Genomic DNA, 23,154 nt, shown 5'->3' with positions numbered 1-23,154 from the left:
CTAAAATATGATTTAAAAAGAAAGTCATACTATAGCATGTCGTCTAAAATATGATAAAAAAGTCATACTATAGCATGTCTAAAATATGATAAAAAAGTCATACTATAGCATGTCGTCTAAAATATGATAAAAAAAAGTCATACTATAGTATGTCGTCTAAAATATGATAAAAAAAAAAAGTCATACTGTAGTATTTCGTCTAAAATATGATTAAAAAGTCATACTACAGCATGTCGTCTAAAATATGATTAAAAAGTCATACTATAGCATGTCGTCTAAAATATGATAAAAAAAAGTCATACTATAGTATGTCGTCTAAAATATGATAAAAAAGTCATACTATAGCATGTCGTCTAAAATATGATAAATAAGTCATACACATCAGGTTCACGGTTTACCCGCCGAGGTAACACACGAGGTTCACAGTTTACCCACCAAGGTAACACACGAGGTTCACGGAGGGCGAGACCTCCTAAGGCCAGTCCCTGTAAGGGTAAGCCACAGCCACAAACCAAAGGTAAAAAAAAAACAAAGATCAAAAAGTCATACTATAGCATGTCGTCCGAAATATGATCAAAAAGTCATATTTTCCACGACATGCTATAAGTATGACTTCCGTTCAAGTTAAGGATGCCAGCATAGTGGTGCACCTGTCAGCGTTGTCGTCTCTCAGTCTGGAGGTACCAGGTTCAATCCCTGCCTGGATTGTTAAAGGTGAAATTTGCACGTTCATGCAAAACTAATAACCTAATAGTAAAGTTTGTTATCCATAATGTGGATGACCAACTTATGCATGTAGTCCATAATGTGAAACATTACATTCAAGCAATAAGCTGTTTCATTCTTTTGCTTGCACTTTGCGGTTTTATTTTTTTCAATTTAGAATATATGTGTAAAGGCCTATCTAAACTCGTTTTGTCTTAACATGAAGAAAAACATTATTAGTAAAAATTTAAACTGCAATCTATAACTCCACCGTCCACAAATATTCATTCAAATGTGACCAAAATTGCTGCAGACATTCTTTGGATAGTAGATATACGTGTTTTCAAGGAGGTCTGCAGTGATTTTAAATATCTTCCTGTAATGTGTAGTGTATGCAAAACTTTTTCAATTTCTCCAAACGTTTCAACTTCTTTGAAAGTTGAATCACCATCAACAGGTGGAATTTGAACCTTTAATAACAACCTTGGTGAATTTAGTCACCATTTTTGGCGATTCACACATGTTGTACTTTAACGAATTCCTCCCACAGATCTTTTCGGACCGACTTGAAATTGAGTCTGTGCACTCTGAACATGTTTGGAATTAAAAGTTATCAAAATAATTTGTTTTAGTCGATCGGTGTGCCAGTGATGTCGTGGACAAAAAGTGACCCAAAAGTCATGCTACGGCATGTTGTTCAAAAAATAACTGGCATTTTCAAAGTCAGAAATTACTAATGTCCTTTTTTGTGAGTCATGACAAAAGGGTGGAATTGAACCCCAAACCTTCCAGCTGAGAGGAAGCAATGCTAACCACTGCGCCACCAATCTTCCAAGGAGTTAGGCAGCATTGTGACAAATCTTTAGCTCACTGCAACCTATACCTCCACCGTCCACAAATATTCATTCAAATACGACCAAAATTGCCGCAGACATTCTTTGGATAGTAGATATACATGTTTTCAAGGGGGTCTGCAGTGATATTAAATATCTTCCTGTAATGTGTTGTGAATGCAAAACTTTTTCAATTTCCCCAAACGTTTCAACTTCACTAAAAGTTGAATCACCATCAACAGGTGGAATCTGAACCATTAATATCAACCTTGGTGAAGTAGAATCTTTTACCTGTTGAGTTAACCAGACTGTCGGCTGAGTCTCTGGAAGCTCTGAGTGACTTTCTCCTGCCACGACTGATTCTCCGGCGCCGAAGATAGTCCTGCGGTCTACGACGCCGACTCCCAGCTGGAAACGACCTCATGAAGACACGGGTTCGAGCCCCGCAGAGGTAACACAACACACATGGTTCACGGTTTACCCGCCGAGGTAACACACCGCACGAGGTTCACGGTTTACCCGCCGAGGTAACACACCGCACGAGGTTCACGGTTTACCCGCCGAGGTAACACACCGCACATGGTTCACGGTTTACCCGCCGAGGTAACACACCGCACGAGGTTCACGGTTTACCCGCCGAGGTAACACACCGCACATGGTTCACGGTTTACCCGCCGAGGTAACACAACGCACGAGGTTCACGGTTTACCCGCCGAGGTAACACACAAGGTTCACAGAGGGCAAGACCTCCTAAGGCGAGTCCCTGTAAGGGTAAGCCACAGGTCAAAAAAAAAAGTCCAAAAGAGACTTTTTTTTTCATTGTGTACTGGTTGAGTTGAGTCAAGGTGAGAAGTAATTTGAGGCATGTCAGTTCAGAAAAAGGTCATACTCCAAAAAGTTGCAAAAAGGTCATGCTATAACATGTCGTCTAAAATATGATAAAAAAAAAGTCATACTATAACATGTCTAAAATATGATAAAAAAAAAAGTCATACTATAGCATGTCGTCTAAAATATGATAAAAAAAAGTCATACTATAACATGTCTAAAATATGATAAATAAGTCATACTATAGCATGTCGTCTAAAATATGATTAAAAAGTCAAACTATAGCATGTCGTCTAAAATATGATTAAAAAGTCATACTATAGCATGTCGTCTAAAATATGATAAAAAAAAAAAAAGTCTTACTATAGTATGTCGTCTAAAATATGATAAATAAGTCATACTATAGCAAGTCGTCTAAAATATGATAAAAAAAAGTCATACTATAGCATGTCGTCTAAAATATGATAAAAAAGTCATACTATAGAATGTCGTCTAAAATATGATAAAAAAAGTCATACTATAGCATGTCGTCTAAAATATGATTAAAAAGTCATACTATAGCATGTCGTCTAAAATATGATAAATAAGTCATACTATAGCAAGTCGTCTAAAATATGATAAAAAAAAGTCATACTATAGCATGTCGTCTAAAATATGATAAATAAGTCATACTATAGCAAGTCGTCTAAAATATGATAAAAAAAAGTCATACTATAGCATGTCGTCTAAAATATGATTAAAAAGTCATACTATAGCATGTCGTCTAAAATATGATAAATAAGTCATACTATAGCAAGTCGTCTAAAATATGATAAAAAAAAGTCATACTATAGCATGTCGTCTAAAATATGATAAATAAGTCATACTATAGCAAGTCGTCTAAAATATGATAAAAAAAAGTCATACTATAGCATGTCGTCTAAAATATGATAAAAAAAGTCATACTATAGCATGTCGTCTAAAATATGATAAAAAAAAGTCATACTATAGAATGTCGTCTAAAATATGATAAAAAAAAGTCATACTATAGCATGTCGTCTAAAATATGATTAAAAAGTCATACTATAGCATGTCGTCTAAAATATGATTAAAAAGTCATACTATAGCATGTCGTCTAAAATATGATAAAAAAAAGTCATACTATAGCATGTCGTCTAAAATATGATAAATAAGTCATACTATAGCAAGTCGTCTAAGATATGATAAAAAAGTCATACTACAGCATGTCGTCTAAAATATGATTAAAAAGTCATACTATAGCATGTCGTCTAAAATATGATAAAAAAAAGTCTTACTATAGTATGTCGTCTAAAATATGATAAATTAGTCATACTATAGCAAGTCGTCTAAAATATGATGAAAAAAAAGTCATGCTATAGCATGTCGTCTAAAATATGATAAATAAGTCATACTATAGCATGTCGTCTAAAATATAATAAATAAGTCATACTATAGCAAGTCGTCTAAAATATGATAAAAAAAAAAGTCATACTATAGCATGTCGTCTAAAATATGATAAAAAAAAGTCATACTATAGCATGTCGTCTAAAATATGATAAAAAAAAAGTCATACTATAGAATGTCGTCTAAAATATGATAAAAAAGTCATACTATAGCAAGTCGTCTAAAATATGATAAAAAAAAAGTCATACTATAGCATGTCGTCTAAAATATGATAAATAAGTCATACTATAGCATGTCGTCTAAAATATGATAAAAAAAAAAAAGTCATACAATAGCATGTCGTCTAAAATATGATAAAAAAAGTCATACTATAGAATGTCGTCTAAAATATGATAAAAAAAAGTCATACTATAGCATGTCGTCTAAAATATGATTAAAAAGTCATACTATAGCATGTCGTCTAAAATATGATTAAAAAGTCATACTATAGCATGTCGTCTAAAATGTGATAAAAAAAAGTCATACTATAGTATGTCGTCTAAAATATGATAAAAAAAAGTCTTACTATAGTATGTCGTCTAAAATATGATAAAAAAAAGTCATACTATAGCATGTCGTCTAAAATATGATAAAAAAAAGTCATACTATAGCAAGTCGTCTAAAATATGATAAAAAAAAGTCATACTATAGCATGTCGTCTAAAATATGATAAAAAAAAAAAAGTCATACTATAGCATGTCGTCTAAAATATGATAAAAAAAAGTCATACTATAGCATGTCGTCTAAAATATGATAAATAAGTCATACTATAGCAAGTCGTCTAAGATATGATAAAAAAGTCATACCATAGTATTTCGTCTAAAATATGATAAAAAAGTCATACTATAGCATGTCGTCTAAAATATGATTAAAAAGTCATACCATAGCATGTCGTCTAAAATATGATTAAAAAGTCATACTATAGCATGTCTCCTAAAATATGATAAAAAAAAGTCATACTATAGCATGTCGTCTAAAATATGATAAATAAGTCATACTATAGCAAGTCGTCTAAGATATGATAAAAAAGTCATACTACAGCATGTCGTCTAAAATATGATAAATAAGTCATACTATAGCATGTCGTCTAAAATATAATAAATAAGTCATACTATAGCAAGTCGTCTAAAATATGATAAAAAAAAAGTCATACTATAGCATGTCGTCTAAAATATGATAAAAAAAAGTCATACTATAGCATGTCGTCTAAAATATGATAAAAAAAAAAGTCATACTATAGAATGTCGTCTAAAATATGATAAAAAAAAAGTCATACTATAGCAAGTCGTCTAAAATATGATAAAAAAAAGTCATACTATAGTATGTCGTCTAAAATATGATAAAAAAAAGTCATACTATAGCATGTCGTCTAAAATATGATAAAAAAGTCATACTATAGCATGTCGTCTAAAATATGATTAAAAAAAGTCATACTATAGCATGTCGTCTAAAATATGATAAAAAAGTCATACTATAGCATGTCGTCTAAAATATGATAAAAAAGTCATACTATAGCATGTCGTCTAAAATATGATAAAAAAAAGTCATACTATAGCATGTCGTCTAAAATATGATTAAAAAGTCATACTATAGTATGTCGTCTAAAATATGATAAATAAGTCATACTATAGCAAGTCGTCTAAAATATGATAAAAAAAAGTCATACTATAGCATGTCATCTAAAATATGATAAAAAAAAGTCATACTATAGCAAGTCGTCTAAAATATGATAAATAAGTCATACTATAGCATGTCGTCTAAAATATGATTAAAAAGTCATACTATAGCATGTCGTCTAAAATATGATAAAAAAAGTCATACTATAGTATGTCGTCTAAAATATGATAAAAAAGTCATACTATAGCATGTCGTCTAAAATATGATAAAAAAAAAAGTCATACTATAGCATGTCGTCTAAAATATGATTAAAAAGTCATACTATAGCATGTCGTCTAAAATATGATAAATAAGTCATACTATAGCATGTCGTCTAAAATATGATTAAAAAGTCATACTATAGCATGTCGTCTAAAATATGATTAAAAAGTCATACTATAGCATGTCGTCTAAAATATGATAAAAAAAGTCATACTATAGTATGTCGTCTAAAATATGATAAATAAGTCATACTATAGCAAGTCGTCTAAAATATGATAAAAAAAAAAGTCATACTATAGCATGTCGTCTAAAATATGATTAAAAAGTCATACTATAGCATGTCGTCTAAAATATGATAAATAAGTCATACTATAGCATGTCGTCTAAAATATGATTAAAAAGTCATACTATAGCATGTCGTCTAAAATATGATAAAAAAAGTCATACTATAGTATGTCGTCTAAAATATGATAAAAAAGTCATACTATAGCATGTCGTCTAAAATATGATAAATAAGTCATACTATAGCAAGTCGTCTAAAATATGATAAATAAGTCATACTATAGCAAGTCGTCTAAAATATGATAAAAAAAAGTCATACTATAGCATGTCGTCTAAAATATGATAAAAGTCATACTATAGCAAGTCGGCTAAAATATGATTAAAAAAAAATCATACTATAGCATGTCGTCTAAAATATGATAAAAAAAGTCATACTATAGCATGTCGTCTAAAATATGATAAATAAGTCATACTATAGCAAGTCGTCTAAAATATGATGAAAAAAAAGTCATGCTATAGCATGTCGTCTAAAATATGATAAATAAGTCATACTATAGCATGTCGTCTAAAATATAATAAATAAGTCATACTATAGCAAGTCGTCTAAAATATGATAAAAAAAAAGTCATACTATAGCATGTCGTCTAAAATATGATAAAAAAAAGTCATACTATAGCATGTCGTCTAAAATATGATAAAAAAAAAGTCATACTATAGAATGTCGTCTAAAATATGATAAAAAAGTCATACTATAGCAAGTCGTCTAAAATATGATAAAAAAAAAGTCATACTATAGCATGTCGTCTAAAATATGATAAATAAGTCATACTATAGCATGTCTAAAATATGATAAAAAAAAAAAAGTCATACAATAGCATGTCGTCTAAAATATGATAAAAAAAGTCATACTATAGAATGTCGTCTAAAATATGATAAAAAAAAGTCATACTATAGCATGTCGTCTAAAATATGATTAAAAAGTCATACTATAGCATGTCGTCTAAAATATGATAAAAAAAAGTCATACTATAGCATGTCGTCTAAAATATGATAAATAAGTCATACTATAGCAAGTCGTCTAAGATATGATAAAAAAGTCATACTACAGCATGTCGTCTAAAATATGATTAAAAAGTCATACTATAGCATGTCGTCTAAAATATGATAAAAAAAAGTCTTACTATAGTATGTCGTCTAAAATATGATAAATTAGTCATACTATAGCAAGTCGTCTAAAATATGATGAAAAAAAAGTCATGCTATAGCATGTCGTCTAAAATATGATAAATAAGTCATACTATAGCATGTCGTCTAAAATATAATAAATAAGTCATACTATAGCAAGTCGTCTAAAATATGATAAAAAAAAAGTCATACTATAGCATGTCGTCTAAAATATGATAAAAAAAAGTCATACTATAGCATGTCGTCTAAAATATGATAAAAAAAAAGTCATACTATAGAATGTCGTCTAAAATATGATAAAAAAGTCATACTATAGCAAGTCGTCTAAAATATGATAAAAAAAAAGTCATACTATAGCATGTCGTCTAAAATATGATAAATAAGTCATACTATAGCATGTCGTCTAAAATATGATAAAAAAAAAAAAGTCATACAATAGCATGTCGTCTAAAATATGATAAAAAAAGTCATACTATAGAATGTCGTCTAAAATATGATAAAAAAAAGTCATACTATAGCATGTCGTCTAAAATATGATTAAAAAGTCATACTATAGCATGTCGTCTAAAATATGATTAAAAAGTCATACTATAGCATGTCGTCTAAAATGTGATAAAAAAAAGTCATACTATAGTATGTCGTCTAAAATATGATAAAAAAAAGTCTTACTATAGTATGTCGTCTAAAATATGATAAAAAAAAGTCATACTATAGCATGTCGTCTAAAATATGATAAAAAAAAGTCATACTATAGCAAGTCGTCTAAAATATGATAAAAAAAAGTCATACTATAGCATGTCGTCTAAAATATGATAAAAAAAAAAAAGTCATACTATAGCATGTCGTCTAAAATATGATAAAAAAAAGTCATACTATAGCATGTCGTCTAAAATATGATAAATAAGTCATACTATAGCAAGTCGTCTAAGATATGATAAAAAAGTCATACCATAGTATTTCGTCTAAAATATGATAAAAAAGTCATACTATAGCATGTCGTCTAAAATATGATTAAAAAGTCATACCATAGCATGTCGTCTAAAATATGATTAAAAAGTCATACTATAGCATGTCTCCTAAAATATGATAAAAAAAAGTCATACTATAGCATGTCGTCTAAAATATGATAAATAAGTCATACTATAGCAAGTCGTCTAAGATATGATAAAAAAGTCATACTACAGCATGTCGTCTAAAATATGATAAATAAGTCATACTATAGCATGTCGTCTAAAATATAATAAATAAGTCATACTATAGCAAGTCGTCTAAAATATGATAAAAAAAAAGTCATACTATAGCATGTCGTCTAAAATATGATAAAAAAAAGTCATACTATAGCATGTCGTCTAAAATATGATAAAAAAAAAAGTCATACTATAGAATGTCGTCTAAAATATGATAAAAAAAAAAGTCATACTATAGCAAGTCGTCTAAAATATGATAAAAAAAAGTCATACTATAGTATGTCGTCTAAAATATGATAAAAAAAAGTCATACTATAGCATGTCGTCTAAAATATGATAAAAAAGTCATACTATAGCATGTCGTCTAAAATATGATAAAAAAAAGTCATACTATAGCATGTCGTCTAAAATATGATAAAAAAGTCATACTATAGCATGTCGTCTAAAATATGATAAAAAAGTCATACTATAGCATGTCGTCTAAAATATGATAAAAAAAAGTCATACTATAGCATGTCGTCTAAAATATGATTAAAAAGTCATACTATAGTATGTCGTCTAAAATATGATAAATAAGTCATACTATAGCAAGTCGTCTAAAATATGATAAAAAAAAGTCATACTATAGCATGTCATCTAAAATATGATAAAAAAAAGTCATACTATAGCAAGTCGTCTAAAATATGATAAATAAGTCATACTATAGCATGTCGTCTAAAATATGATTAAAAAGTCATACTATAGCATGTCGTCTAAAATATGATAAAAAAAGTCATACTATAGTATGTCGTCTAAAATATGATAAAAAAGTCATACTATAGCATGTCGTCTAAAATATGATAAAAAAAAAAAGTCATACTATAGCATGTCGTCTAAAATATGATTAAAAAGTCATACTATAGCATGTCGTCTAAAATATGATAAATAAGTCATACTATAGCATGTCGTCTAAAATATGATTAAAAAGTCATACTATAGCATGTCGTCTAAAATATGATTAAAAAGTCATACTATAGCATGTCGTCTAAAATATGATAAAAAAAGTCATACTATAGTATGTCGTCTAAAATATGATAAATAAGTCATACTATAGCAAGTCGTCTAAAATATGATAAAAAAAAAAGTCATACTATAGCATGTCGTCTAAAATATGATTAAAAAGTCATACTATAGCATGTCGTCTAAAATATGATAAATAAGTCATACTATAGCATGTCGTCTAAAATATGATTAAAAAGTCATACTATAGCATGTCGTCTAAAATATGATAAAAAAAGTCATACTATAGTATGTCGTCTAAAATATGATAAAAAAGTCATACTATAGCATGTCGTCTAAAATATGATAAATAAGTCATACTATAGCAAGTCGTCTAAAATATGATAAATAAGTCATACTATAGCAAGTCGTCTAAAATATGATAAAAAAAAGTCATACTATAGCATGTCGTCTAAAATATGATAAAAGTCATACTATAGCAAGTCGGCTAAAATATGATTAAAAAAAAATCATACTATAGCATGTCGTCTAAAATATGATAAATAAGTCATACTATAGCAAGTCGTCTAAAATATGATAAAAAAAAAGTCATACTATAGCATGTCGTCTAAAATATGATAAATAAGTCATACTATAGCAAGTCGTCTAAAATATGATAAAAAAAAAAGTCATACTATAGCATGTCGTCTAAAATATGATAAAAGTCATACTATAGCAAGTCGGCTAAAATATGATTAAAAAAAAATCATACTATAGCATGTCGTCTAAAATATGATAAAAAAAGTCATACTATAGCATGTCGTCTAAAATATGATAAATAAGTCATACTATAGCAAGTCGTCTAAAATATGATAAAAAAAAGTCATACTATAGCATGTCGTCTAAAATATGATTAAAAAGTCATACTATAGCATGTCGTCTAAAATATGATAAATAAGTCATACTATAGCAAGTCGTCTAAAATATGATAAAAAAAAAGTCATACTATAGCATGTCGTCTAAAATATGATAAATAAGTCATACTATAGCAAGTCGTCTAAAATATGATAAATAAGTCATACTATAGCAAGTCGTCTAAAATATGATAAAAAAAAAGTCATACTATAGCATGTCGTCTAAAATATGATAAAAGTCATACTATAGCAAGTCGGCTAAAATATGATTAAAAAAAAATCATACTATAGCATGTCGTCTAAAATATGATAAATAAGTCATACTATAGCAAGTCGTCTAAAATATGATAAAAAAAAAGTCATACTATAGCATGTCGTCTAAAATATGATAAATAAGTCATACTATAGCAAGTCGTCTAAAATATGATAAAAAAAAAAGTCATACTATAGCATGTCGTCTAAAATATGATAAAAGTCATACTATAGCAAGTCGGCTAAAATATGATTAAAAAAAAATCATACTATAGCATGTCGTCTAAAATATGATAAAAAAAGTCATACTATAGCATGTCGTCTAAAATATGATAAATAAGTCATACTATAGCAAGTCGTCTAAAATATGATAAAAAAAAGTCATACTATAGCATGTCGTCTAAAATATGATTAAAAAGTCATACTATAGCATGTCGTCTAAAATATGATAAATAAGTCATACTATAGCAAGTCGTCTAAAATATGATAAAAAAAAAGTCATACTATAGCATGTCGTCTAAAATATGATAAATAAGTCATACTATAGCAAGTCGTCTAAAATATGATAAATAAGTCATACTATAGCAAGTCGTCTAAAATATGATAAAAAAAAAGTCATACTATAGCATGTCGTCTAAAATATGATAAAAGTCATACTATAGCAAGTCGGCTAAAATATGATTAAAAAAAAATCATACTATAGCATGTCGTCTAAAATATGATAAAAAAAAGTCATACTATAGAATGTCGTCTAAAATATGATAAATAAGTCATACTATAGCAAGTCGTCTAAAATATGATAAAAGTCATACTATAGCATGTCGTCTAAAATATGATAAAAAAAGTCATACTATAGCATGTCGTCTAAAATATGATAAATAAGTCATACTATAGCAAGTCGTCTAAAATATAATAAAAAAAAAGTCATACTATAGCATGTCGTCTAAAATATGATTAAAAAGTCATACTATAGCATGTAGTGACAACAGACAGAGGGAAACATGAGTGCAACAGAGGGAGCGACTCAGAAACATATGATTGGGCACTGCTGCCAAATTTTAAGCACACGCGCACTCACACACACACACACACACACACACACACACACACACACACACACACACACACACACACACACACACACACACACACGCGCGCGCACTCCCTCCCTCCCTTCCCCACACAGACACATCAGATAACTCTCCGAGCTTCTCCAGCAGATTTCAGCCTGTTAACCTGCCTCACCTCACCCTATCTCACCCTGCCACATGGTCGCAACAGGAGGGCATAGAGAGAGGGCTGGAGAGACAAAACCACCGTGTTACAGGGAAATATTGGAAAGAAGGGAGATATAAAAACAGAAAAAACAACGAGGATAAAATCACGAGGTAGAGGAGAAAGACAGCAAACAAACAGTCATGTTAGAGGAAGTCATGAAGCACTGCTGAGATCAATGGGATAGAGAATTAAGTGCACACTTCTTCGGTATGTCGGGAGTGCATTGGGGGTAAATGGGCGAGGGGAAATGAAGGAGCACGAAGGGGGAAAGGGGAAGAGAAGAAAGGCGTGTAGTAAATTACAGGGGGCAGGAGAGCAATAGGAAGGAATAGCAGGGTGGTGAACATGCTGGAGCCGGTTTGTGGAGTAGCAAACAACAGAGATAATAAGAGAATCTGCTCAAGGCATGCGCCACACTCAGTAATTATATAGAAAGAGCAGCCTGCCTTAATTAGAACAGGATGGAGCCCATGAGTGTGATAGAAACACAGTCACACAAAAAAAAAAAATACCTCCACAAATTCACATGCACATGAGATGCAGCATTTACGAGATGAAATTATTACATAATTAATTTTTCCCCTGGTATGTTCCTGCTGGTGGCATTTTTATAATGAGAACATGCGTGTGCTAAACACCACCAGACCATCTCGGGTAAAATGTGTGAATGCACACGGGGTCAAGATATGTAGTAATTATATATATGCTCATGCAGGCCGTACTGACAAAGTAAAAGAGGAGAATCATTTTCCACCGCTCTGTTTTTTTTTTAAATCCCATCTTCTTCCTTTCCCTCTCACACGAGGACGCAGATTCAGACTGTAGGGCTGATTTCTAATAAAGTCCTGATTCACATTTATACTCCTTCTTCACATTCACGTGTAGAGGCTGGTCAAGAGCCGCCACAGTCTTCCAGTCTCCTGAGCGACTGGGAATTAAGTGCTTCTCATTCATGTTAGACACTAATATATTCTCCTTTCAGTCATTGTTAATTTGTGGGAACTCAATTGTAAGAGACAAAGAAAAAAGAACCGAGAACTGCAGCATTTTAACAGCATATCCAATTTTTGGTGTCAGATTTTCTATAATTAGAAATTCAACCAGTATTTATGCATGAAGCTGGAAAAGTGAAAATCTGAAATGACATGAATTGATTAAAAATGTGGAATTTTTTGCTGTATTTTACTGTTAAATGAACCTAATTCTATAATCCACAGTAACCCAGTGTTTCTTAGGTGTGATGTGACCGATACATCGCGTGCAGTAATAATCCTCCTCTCTGCTGTACAACACTATCTGCTTACAACATTATCAGTAGCTACTCACTGGCTGTTCAATATTATTGACCTGTACTGAGACACTTAGTGCATTCACACTCACTCAGTTAAACAATTACACTCAGGAGTGAATAAGACGTTGTAACGCAAACTGTGTACAAACAAACAGAAAATCAGTTGCACATTATGTTCGTTATGTTGTGATTGCCTGTTTTATATTCTTTACATTATGTTTCACAGCTCACGCATTTCCTTAAAGCACATGTTCCTAAGTGTGACTGTAACACATGCGTGCAAACTCAACTCAACACAACACACACACACACACACACACACACACACACACACACACACACACACACACACACACACACTTCTGTCATCTCCCTATCCAATTCTATCAGGAACACACAGAGCTTCGATGTCTTCCTCCCACACATAAAATCAAATCAAACCCTGTGTGTGCGTGTGTGTGTGTGTGTGTGTGTGTGTGTGTGTGTGTGTGTGTGTGTGTGTGTGTGTGTGTGTGTGTGTGTGTGTGTGTGTGTGTGTGTGTTCACACGTGTGTAGTTACAGATGCCAGAGTGGTACTGACGATGTCTGTCCTTACTATATATATATATATGTTTGTGTGCGCGCGCACGTGTGTGTGTGTGTGTGTGTATGCATGTGCGTGTGTGTGTGTGTGTGTGTGTGTGTGTGTGTGTGTGTGTGTGTGTGTGTGTGTGTTCACACGTGTGTAGTTACAGATGCCAGAGTGGTACTGACGATGTCTGTCCTTACTATATATATATATATGTTTGTGTGCGCGCGCACGTGTGTGTGTGTGTGTGTGTATGCATGTGCGTGTGTGTGTGTGTGTGTGTGTGTGCGTGTGTGTGTGTGTGTGCGTGTGTGAGCAGTCCCAGCACAATTCCTCAGTTTAGTGGAGCATTACGGCTGATCAATAGCTCTGGTGCAGTGGGAGATGTCGGGGCTTTAGCTGCATATTCATACCATTACAGCTGAAGGAACGATGCACTACAGGGAAACTGAGTGTGTGTGTGTGTGTGTGTATGTGTGTGTGTGTGTGTGTGTGTGTGTGTGTGTGTGTGTGTGTGTGTGTGTGTGTGTGTGTGTGTGTGTTAGTAGACCACTCTCATGGATAATGACATTCTCTGTCACCTACTAGACCGCACTGTTACTTGCTAAACTGCACCCGGGGAAGGTTGAGCACCAAAAGAAGCAGTGTGACATCTCTCTCTGTCTCTCCGGGCTTCCTGTCTCCGTAGGTGCTATCACTGGGCCTCACCGTCCTTGTCTGCTTGCTCTTTTGGCAACACGCCTGGCTTGTCCTATTCTTCTTTTACCCCTCTCGTTTCCTTTAAATATTTTACTCTCCTGTCACTGCTTTTTCTCCTCATCTCCGTCTTCCCAGTGTTTCCCGACTACAATCTTAGTGCATCGTACATCTCTTCTGAGTTTCTTTTGTCTCGTTTGTCAGATTTTACGGTCCTCGGCTGAGCTTCCATTATCGAAAAAAAAAAGCATTGTGGGTAATTACGCAAATCAGGTCGAGCAACACATTCTTTGTTTGCACACACGCTAACTGCCAATATCATTGAACAGTTCTTATCTCCAACTGTCAAACACTCACTGTACAGCCAGAAATTCTGCAACAGCGCCCAAATGCTGCATGACTTCTGATCGCCGTTGCTTGCTTCTACCAACTTCAGTACTTTTTCCATTATAATTTAGATTTTTTTCCTTCAGACAGCTGACAGTGTTCTTGAGAAAACAGCAAGAGGTGCAGCATGTTGGCTGTTAATTCAGCACAGCTCCCCATTTAATTTGCCAAATGTAGAGAGAAAAAAGGCAACTAACTTTGCTTCTGTTTGTTAGTTTGTTTCCAAGAGGTCTCCCCATGTCCCCATTTTTTTTTGTGTGTGTGTGCCTTTGTTCTACATTGTAGCTCGGCAGTCTACATGTATCCAAACTTTGTTGGCTAGTTTCATAAAACTCGGTGCACCCCCAAAGCCATAATCAAATGCAGCCTTCCTTGTATTTGGAAAAGATCAGGTGCAATTTCACCAATTGTGTAACAACCTTTGATGCCCTCTATGAAGCCAGAGCAGCTGTCATTCTGTGACTAGTTAGACCTCCCATATCGTTCTTTCATTCCACGTATCGCGACATCATCCCGGAGCAATCAGTAAACTGACATGAGAGAAAGTCGCCACCGGGAAACAGCTCTTTTATGAATCCCGATTTATGTGTGGAAATGGAATATGCATGATTTTTGTGAGTATTAATCATCACATTTCTCAGCTCTACATTCATGCCTTATTACTCCATTATCACTTCGCTCCCTCTCTAACACTGATTGGTATTTTACACATTTGCCTCAATACAAGTTTGTTATCCGTTTCACTTTCTTTCTTTGCCTTTTTCTTCTGTTCCCTTGAAATGTAATTACTGTATTGGCAGGAAGCTCAACAGGAAGAATAGTTGACATTTTTCTCTGTCCCTCTCTGTTATTTTCTTGTTTGCTTAATGTGGTTTAGTCTTAAAAATGACTGGCAGAACGAGCTCACAGAGAAAAACAGTAATGTCACAATGAATAAAAATGCAGCTGTAAATCTGTACTGTGAATCTCTCTCTCACACACACACACACACACACACACACACACACACACACACACACACACACACACACACACACACACACACACACACACACACACAATTAACAGGAGAAAACTAAACAGAATTGGTTAATTTTCAAGTTTGGTGTTCCTACTAATTTCCCCTCCCGTTACCGTGCCGACAGTTTGCCGTCCGGGAGACTCCAACACCCACGCTGCATTGCGCAACAATGCAAGATGGGGTGTGAAAGCTATCAGCAACGCTGAGGCGATCCAACTGCCGCTGTTGTATGAGCAATCGCGACAAAAGATTCCAATAATGTTCATTTCTGTTTACGTCAGAGTGCAACACCTCACTCCTCCCACCGGCTGTTTGCGTGTGTCCAGGACATTCAGGTTACGTGCAAAGAGAGCGCGTAGTTAAACTCAACGAGACACAACAATACATTAGTCATTGTATTCACACAGACTTCTCGTTCACATACCACGCCTCAATATGCGTGACAACTCTCGGACATATGCACGAAACAAGGTAACATCAACGACAAATCAAGGTTCCCACCAACGATGCCATTTTCTGTGTGGAACAAAAGCAGGCATGGATTGAAACTGAGTGAGAAAGGCCATGACTGACTCATGACAGTGCTTCCTTTCTGATTTCTCCTTTATTTCCTTGCTCACATGCAATTATTCCTTCTTATTGTCCTCCGTTCTTATCTTATGTCTCAACAATTCCTGTGTCTCTTCATATGGATCGACCTTCCTGCTATCGATTTCATCTCTTCCTCTATCCGATCCAACATGATCAGTCTTTCTAACTTGACTTAATCCTTTTTTTCTTCTTTCTCACGTTTCCCTCTTGGTTTCACAGCAAAGTCTTCCTCTTATTAAGTCATATTATGTTAATCATAGAGTCCGAGAAGTATAATTTCCTTAAAGGAAAACTACTTACACATCAAAGTTTGTTTATATGTCCTCAATAGTACAAATGTACATGTGGATAAAGTTGCAAAAACACCATTTAAAGCCTCATTTGAATCTCCTAGCATAAAAACCTCCAACTGAATTGCTGCTGGTCCAGTTACATCGGGTGATGCAGGTGGTTTAACACATGAAAAAGAAATCTGACGGGATAATTTCAGCCACTTTCATCTCATTTAGATAACCATCTATTTGATTATAGTGCAATTATTTGTCTTATTTTGTCCTCTTTCAACATAATGACACTGATGTAAAATCATAAATCAGGTTGGAAACGAGTAGAAATAATCACCGCTGGAATTGTTTCAAGAAAAAACTTTCAGGGTTAGAAAATGTACAAAATATAATTGTAAAGTTCTTTTTTGCAGTTTTCTCACTTTCTGTTGCTGCATGCTTTGTCATTTACAGTTAGATTATTCTAGCAAAGGACTGAAAGACATCAACAGTACTAACTCCTTTTTGCCATCCTCCTTATTCCTTAATCTTTATTTCTCTCCCCCCCCCCCCCGTCACACAAGCCCTTTCTTTTGTTCCCTCTTTGTTTTCTGTTCTCGTTCATCTATCCATGCATCCCACTGTCTGTTTGTGCGTGTCCTACCTTCACAGCTGCTGTGTCCCTCCTCGTAGCCGGCGCTGCAGCTGCACTTCCCAATGGGCACCAGCCACTCGCCTTCGGCACTGCAATGCATCCTGGGAGGGCTGTCTGTGTCAACCTCAGAGTTGTTGACGCAGGTGCCTCGCACTTCTACCAGCGTGGCGAACGCCGCTTCTGCCACCGTGTCGGGGAACACCGCCAGGTTCTGGACGGTCGCGAGGCAGCGCTTGTAGTAAACCCGCACAGCCACCAGGGCCACGCAGGCGCCGACGTCCTGGAAGGCCAGGTGGAAGCCTTTACGGTTGAGGTGGCCGATCTCACGCACCTCCGTGTTCAGCTTCATCTTCCTCTCACCGAGGTCGCCCTGCGTGAAGCTCTCGTCGGCAGCGATGGTGTCGATCTTGGTGTAGCGGTCCTCTCGGGTCACGCCCCCGAGGTCCCTGTCCGTCTCGACGTACAGGAGGTTGAAGGTCTCCTTGCAGGTGCCGGCCACACCGGGGATGCTGTTGCAGTCACGCAGCGTGAACTGGAGCTCCACAAAAATGCGCTGGCCACCTCGACGCGCCACCCAGCCGGTCTGCAGCCAGTTGTTCTGCTGCGTGGGCTCCATCACATTGCACACCTGGTACGTCCGAATGGGCTTATACTTCTCATCCACGCCACTTATCTCCTCCCACTGGAGACGGGAAAGAAAATGGGGAGGGAAAGGGAAGGAGAAAAGAGACCAAAAAAAATGAAAAAGGGTACATTTGGAGGTGTATTGAAGAGAACAACAAGAGAGGAGAGTCATGGTGGAAAAAAAAAGATGGGGAGGACATAAAGTGGTTTACACAGGAAAAAGCAGCGTGGAATTCAGCAATACCATGAAAGTAAAGAAAAGAAAAGTGGAAGAAAACAGGAGGCAACCGACAGATATAAAGAACAGGAGTAGAAAGAGATAGAGAGAGTAGAGTCAGTTCAGGTTTACAGTGTTATGCAGCGAGATTAATCGAAGGCTTTTGCTGCAGAGTCCTACAACCAGGATTATTGCTAGAAGTGTCCACATTTATTTGTAATTTTTCCTGTAATATTGATTATAACATGTTGGTACTGATTGAGATTCTCTGTTAAGTAGTGAAATAGCTTTTTGCGTATTGTTCTTACTAGCTGAAAGAATAAAGCATTTTTGTCTAAAATTGATAAGAATAATTGATAAATATTGATTTGCTCGCTGGCGAATGTTAATTTAAATTAAAATGACTCATTTCGAACTGTTCCTTCTTTCCACATGGACTGGCAGAGGAGAGTCTTCTAAACATTTCTCCTCCCTGAGTCATGTTTTAATTCTCCTTCTGTCCATGTAAAATTTATTGTAATGAATAAAATATATCAAACATGTGTTTTTTATGAGTGCTACAGGTCTTAAAAGGTGTGTCATAATTTAAACAGTGGTGACTATCCAAAAATGATTGTACCATTAGCATATTAGGGAGTTAAACTGGGTTCCACCATCTTAAATACTCTAAGTTATTAATGGTGCATGAAATATATCAGTTCAATACTGTTATATTATTTTAGGTTATCATTGGAGGGTGATTCAATTATTCTCTATGTCAAGGGGAGGTACCACAGAAAAATGTATTCACTCTGGAGTGGCTTCACTTCTTTTTTTATGAAGAGAACAGTTCAGCTCCTCCTTTATACATGTTTCTGATTTACATTCAGTGAGGGGAAAAAAGCAAAAGAGAGACAAACTTAATCAAATATGTAATTTGTCCAACGGATGAATGATTGTGACTCCGTGTCACTACTTGAATAAATGAAACACTCTTGGCAGAATTGAAAGCACACCGAGCAACAAATAGGAATTGCTCTCCATCTTTTATACATGCACAAACCAGACAGTGAAAATGGATTATTGGTGATGGCAATGTGATAAACTCTACTTCTGTCAAGGTGACTAAATCAATGAGGATTCGGTGTGTTCTCTCTCAGTTCTGCTGGTACAGGTAGTTGAATCACACAAACCATTAATCTTACATTCAGCTTTGCATTTGGTCCAGCAGCCACCTCAAGCTGACAGTGATTGAAAGATTGAAGGAACCCTACACTTTGATGTATATGCTGGCACATGGGCAATTCCCTACAATTGCTATTCATATAATAGTCATCTGAGGTGTGTGAGCGCACGGAAAGGCCAACTTCCAGGTGGGGAAGTAGGTGACAAACTGCTGTGGGATTCTTTACAAAGGGCTCCTTCATTTGTCTTGCAGTCATAACTTAGCACAAAGGCTCGTACAAGCCAAATCGATCGGGACAGAGGGGGACCATTTATCTGTGGCAGCATATCTGTGTGGCTGCTTTGGACACTGCAGTGTCCTAGCCTAGATTAGCACCATTGATTAATGATGATGATGAGGTCCGTACTGGGAAAGATGTGTTAGAGAAGGTGTGTAAAAGTGAAGCAAGCAGCTGTGTTGGGGAGCCAAGCAAGGGAACAAGCACCTGTTGAAGAAAATGAAAGAGAAATATAAGGAACATAAGCGAGGAAACTTACTCCATTGGGGGGATATGATGTCCAGCCAAGCTCTGCCTGAGTCTCTTTAGAATTCAGCAGCACCACTACAGGAAATGAAAAAGAAGAGGAAAAACAGACAGACAAGCGAAGGGTTAGAGGTCAGTTTATGAGGGATTAAAGTGTGCCTTTAATTCATCTTGTCAGTTTAAATAAGTTAGTCAACAGTGTGCCTAAAGTGCATGACAACAAAACGGGGGAAACTCAAAGAGAAGAAATGGTCTTACAAGTCTGACTCCATAAGAACAACATGACATGTTGCACTTGGAATAATGAAAAGAAAGCCATTAACACTGGGGCAGGCTTGTCAAAATCTGGTGAGGACCAACATGTCCTTTGATAAGTGCATTAATACCATCTGTTGAAGACTTAAGCTGGACAAAGAGCTTTGCATCACCCTCCAGCTTTGGTGGTAAAAACACAGCGAGACCACGAACAACACAGGACGGCAGAGCTCTCACAACAAGCAGGGAGTCAACGAGCACTTCATTTAGCTCTCAGACGCGGAGGAGAGGAAACACACTAACTAAAAGTCTGAGTTCTACGTGATCTCTTTTTAGCACCATGGACAGAGAGAGAGCTTTAAGTGTGGTTTCAGCACCACGGACAGCTACACAAGAAATAAAGCAGTGTGCAGTGGATGAAAACTCAGTGGATTATTACTCATTAAATCAAATGCTCAGATGAAGAATACATCAAAAGGTTAAGTTTCAAAAAGATTAGGTAATTGATCAAGAAAATTGTTAATCAGATTAAGCAATAACAAAAAGTAATCTTAATGTGAATGCTATTACAGTACAGGATCAGATGATGATTCCATCAAAATATCCATTATTAGATGGATATTACCTATCAGACAACCACAGTAACGGAGTACTTTAGCACGCTGATCAAACCACAGTTGACACATAAATCAAGAAGCCACAGTTCACTAGTCAGGATGTCTTTGAGCAGTCAGACTGAGAACGTTATTTCATACTCAGTTGTATGCAGCAGGCATACATCCAAACCATCATCAGCACATTTATCTTAATCTATAATGTAATATCAACATCTGTAGTAGCATATGGTGAGCAGCATTATAGCCTCATTTTTACAGGATTTTGCTGATGTTAAAGTTACCCATGCTTTAAGCTCGTCTGCTTAAAAAGACCCCCTCCCTGCCACATTCTCACTCTCCCACACACGCGCACACACGTGCGCACACACACACACACACACACACACACACACACACACACACACACACACACACACACACACACACACACACACACACACACAGAGTCACACTCACACTTTTCTACAGCGCTCCCAACATCTACACCTTTGACACAATCTGAGGTCTGACAACCAGACAATGCCATTTTCAGCAGAACACACTGTGCAAAGACGACTTTTTATCATCCTCGAAAGTATTACTTTCACTCTGGTGTTGCTTGGCTTAAGCTTTTATTTTCTACTTCGACTTTCAACCCCTTCTGGAGCTTTTAAGGGCTATTGAAAATAAACTGTGACACAGTAGGAGACAGACCCCTTTAGAAGTAAGAATTTCACCCTTTTACTCATCCTGAGTAATTCTGACATTCTTGAAAACTACAGAATGACTTTGATCTTATAATCACAGCTGCTCCTTCATAAATATTTGGTCTCATCGGCGTGCAGTGCATATGGATGTCCTGCTGAGCAGACAGAAGAAACCTACACAGTCTTGACTCATGCTGTATAAGATGTGGTAACTTTAAGACATAATTTCACCGACTCATGTTCTGACGAGGAGGCTGTGGGCTCCAACGCAAACATGTGATGATGCATCAAAAGGGAAGGTGGATTTTTTTTTTTTCATGTTTTCCACTTGTACAGAGTAGAGAGTATTTAAATCAATAAGCCAGCTAAACTTTTGAAACAGACCTGAATATTATCTGCAGCCAAATTTACCCGAGACACCTGTCTTCTGTTTGATTTTCTATTATATATACAGTATATTTTTTTCATTTAAAGGCCATGACTCTGTGATTATACAAAGTTATTTAAAGAAAGAAAAGACTGTTATGTAGTGTCACCACAGTTTGGATCGCCAAAACCCTCAGAGGCCAATAAGAATGAGCCCTTTTTGTTCATCTTTTTTGGGTCTGCTTGAAAAGGAGACACTGGAGCATTGGATTGAGTGCAGGGAAGCCTTCTGGACCATGAGAGATCCTTTACCGAACACTTAACTTTATTGTTTTTTGGGTTAACACCACCGGGTGCCCAAAGCATGGTGCTGCGGTTCGCTGATAACACAGAAGCATTTGGATAAGATTAGAGAGGGAGAGGGCAAGGGGTGGTGGAGAGAAACAGAGAGAGGCTGAGACAGAAAGCAAAAGAGAGACGGAAGGAAATAATCAGCGAAGGAAGGGGAAGAGAAGAAAGAAAGAGAGCCAACATGAAAGGGAGAATGACAAAAAAAAATTAGTTTAGTTGGCAAGACAGACAGAAAAAAGAGAAGGGAAGAGAGAAATGAGCTCATGAAGTGAAAATAAATGAATACACCGGGTAATACACAAAGGGATCAGTGTGCCTTAGTGAGCAGTCAGTCTGTCAGAGAGCGACTCGGAGGACAAAGTTGGCACTATGCTCACACACTGAATACATAAGTCCTGCAATCACAGCGTAGTTAGATAGACTAATGAGCCTTTAGGGGCGCAAGAAAGAAAGAGACAGATTAAAATTAAAAAAAAATTAAAAATTGAAAAAAAAAAGAGGCAGAGCAGAGGACAAAAAGTTAAGCAAAGAAAAGCAAAGCAGGTGAAGGAGGGGTCACCGAGAGAAGACGAGAGAGAAAGTAAGAGAAATAACAGAAATAAAAGCTCTCCCACTCTGCGACACACACGGCTCTGACTTAATAGCCATGACACATTAGCTACGCCAAACAATTTCAAAAGCTGTTTTCTAAATAATTATCCTTCATTATATGAACAATGTGGATCTGTGAGCCAATTTAGCTTTTTTGTCATTTTGACCCCAGCTGCCCTGTCGAGGACACACAAAACGAGGAGGACTTTCAGATGATGAATAAAGAGTAACTGAGTCTTTTTCTGCTTTGGCCACATGACGCTGACAGTTTTAACACTGCATGGTTTATGTCAGCTGGGAAGAAGATTGAACTCCTTACAATTTGATGTAAAATTAAAAGAGGGCAGACACGACTCAGGTCAAACGAGTGTCAAAGAGCTTTCGTCAGAAACTTTTTCAAGAAGGATTTGTAAAAAAAAAAGAAGAAAAAAAAGAAAAAAAGAAAGTGGGATCAGTTCCTGAAAAAAGGCACAGAAAACTTGAACAGCAGTGCAACAAAGGCTCTCTTGATGCCTGTCTTTGA

At 35.5% G+C, this 23,154-nt stretch overlaps 1 protein-coding gene across 3 annotated transcripts in view; it reads right to left on the bottom strand.

The window, feature by feature from the left end:
• The window catches only part of LOC138214315 (ephrin type-A receptor 7-like), a 195,028-nt gene that overhangs the window by 137,110 nt on the left and 34,764 nt on the right, over positions 1–23,154 (bottom strand). For all 3 annotated transcript variants that reach the window (XM_069175830.1, XM_069175831.1, XM_069175832.1), the window contains exons 2-3: positions 19,779–19,843; positions 17,246–17,918 (exon numbers count right to left, since the gene is read on the bottom strand). In XM_069175830.1, coding sequence (XP_069031931.1) covers positions 17,246–17,918; positions 19,779–19,843 — 738 coding nt within the window. The remainder of the gene's footprint in view (positions 1–17,245; positions 17,919–19,778; positions 19,844–23,154) is intronic.

This window comes from Embiotoca jacksoni, unplaced genomic scaffold (assembly GCF_022577435.1).
Source record: "Embiotoca jacksoni isolate LCO1_2020_lvr unplaced genomic scaffold, fEmbJac1.0.p SCAF_7, whole genome shotgun sequence".
Lineage (NCBI taxonomy): Eukaryota > Metazoa > Chordata > Actinopteri > Embiotocidae > Embiotoca > Embiotoca jacksoni.
This window is presented reverse-complemented; position numbering and strand designations above follow the sequence as displayed.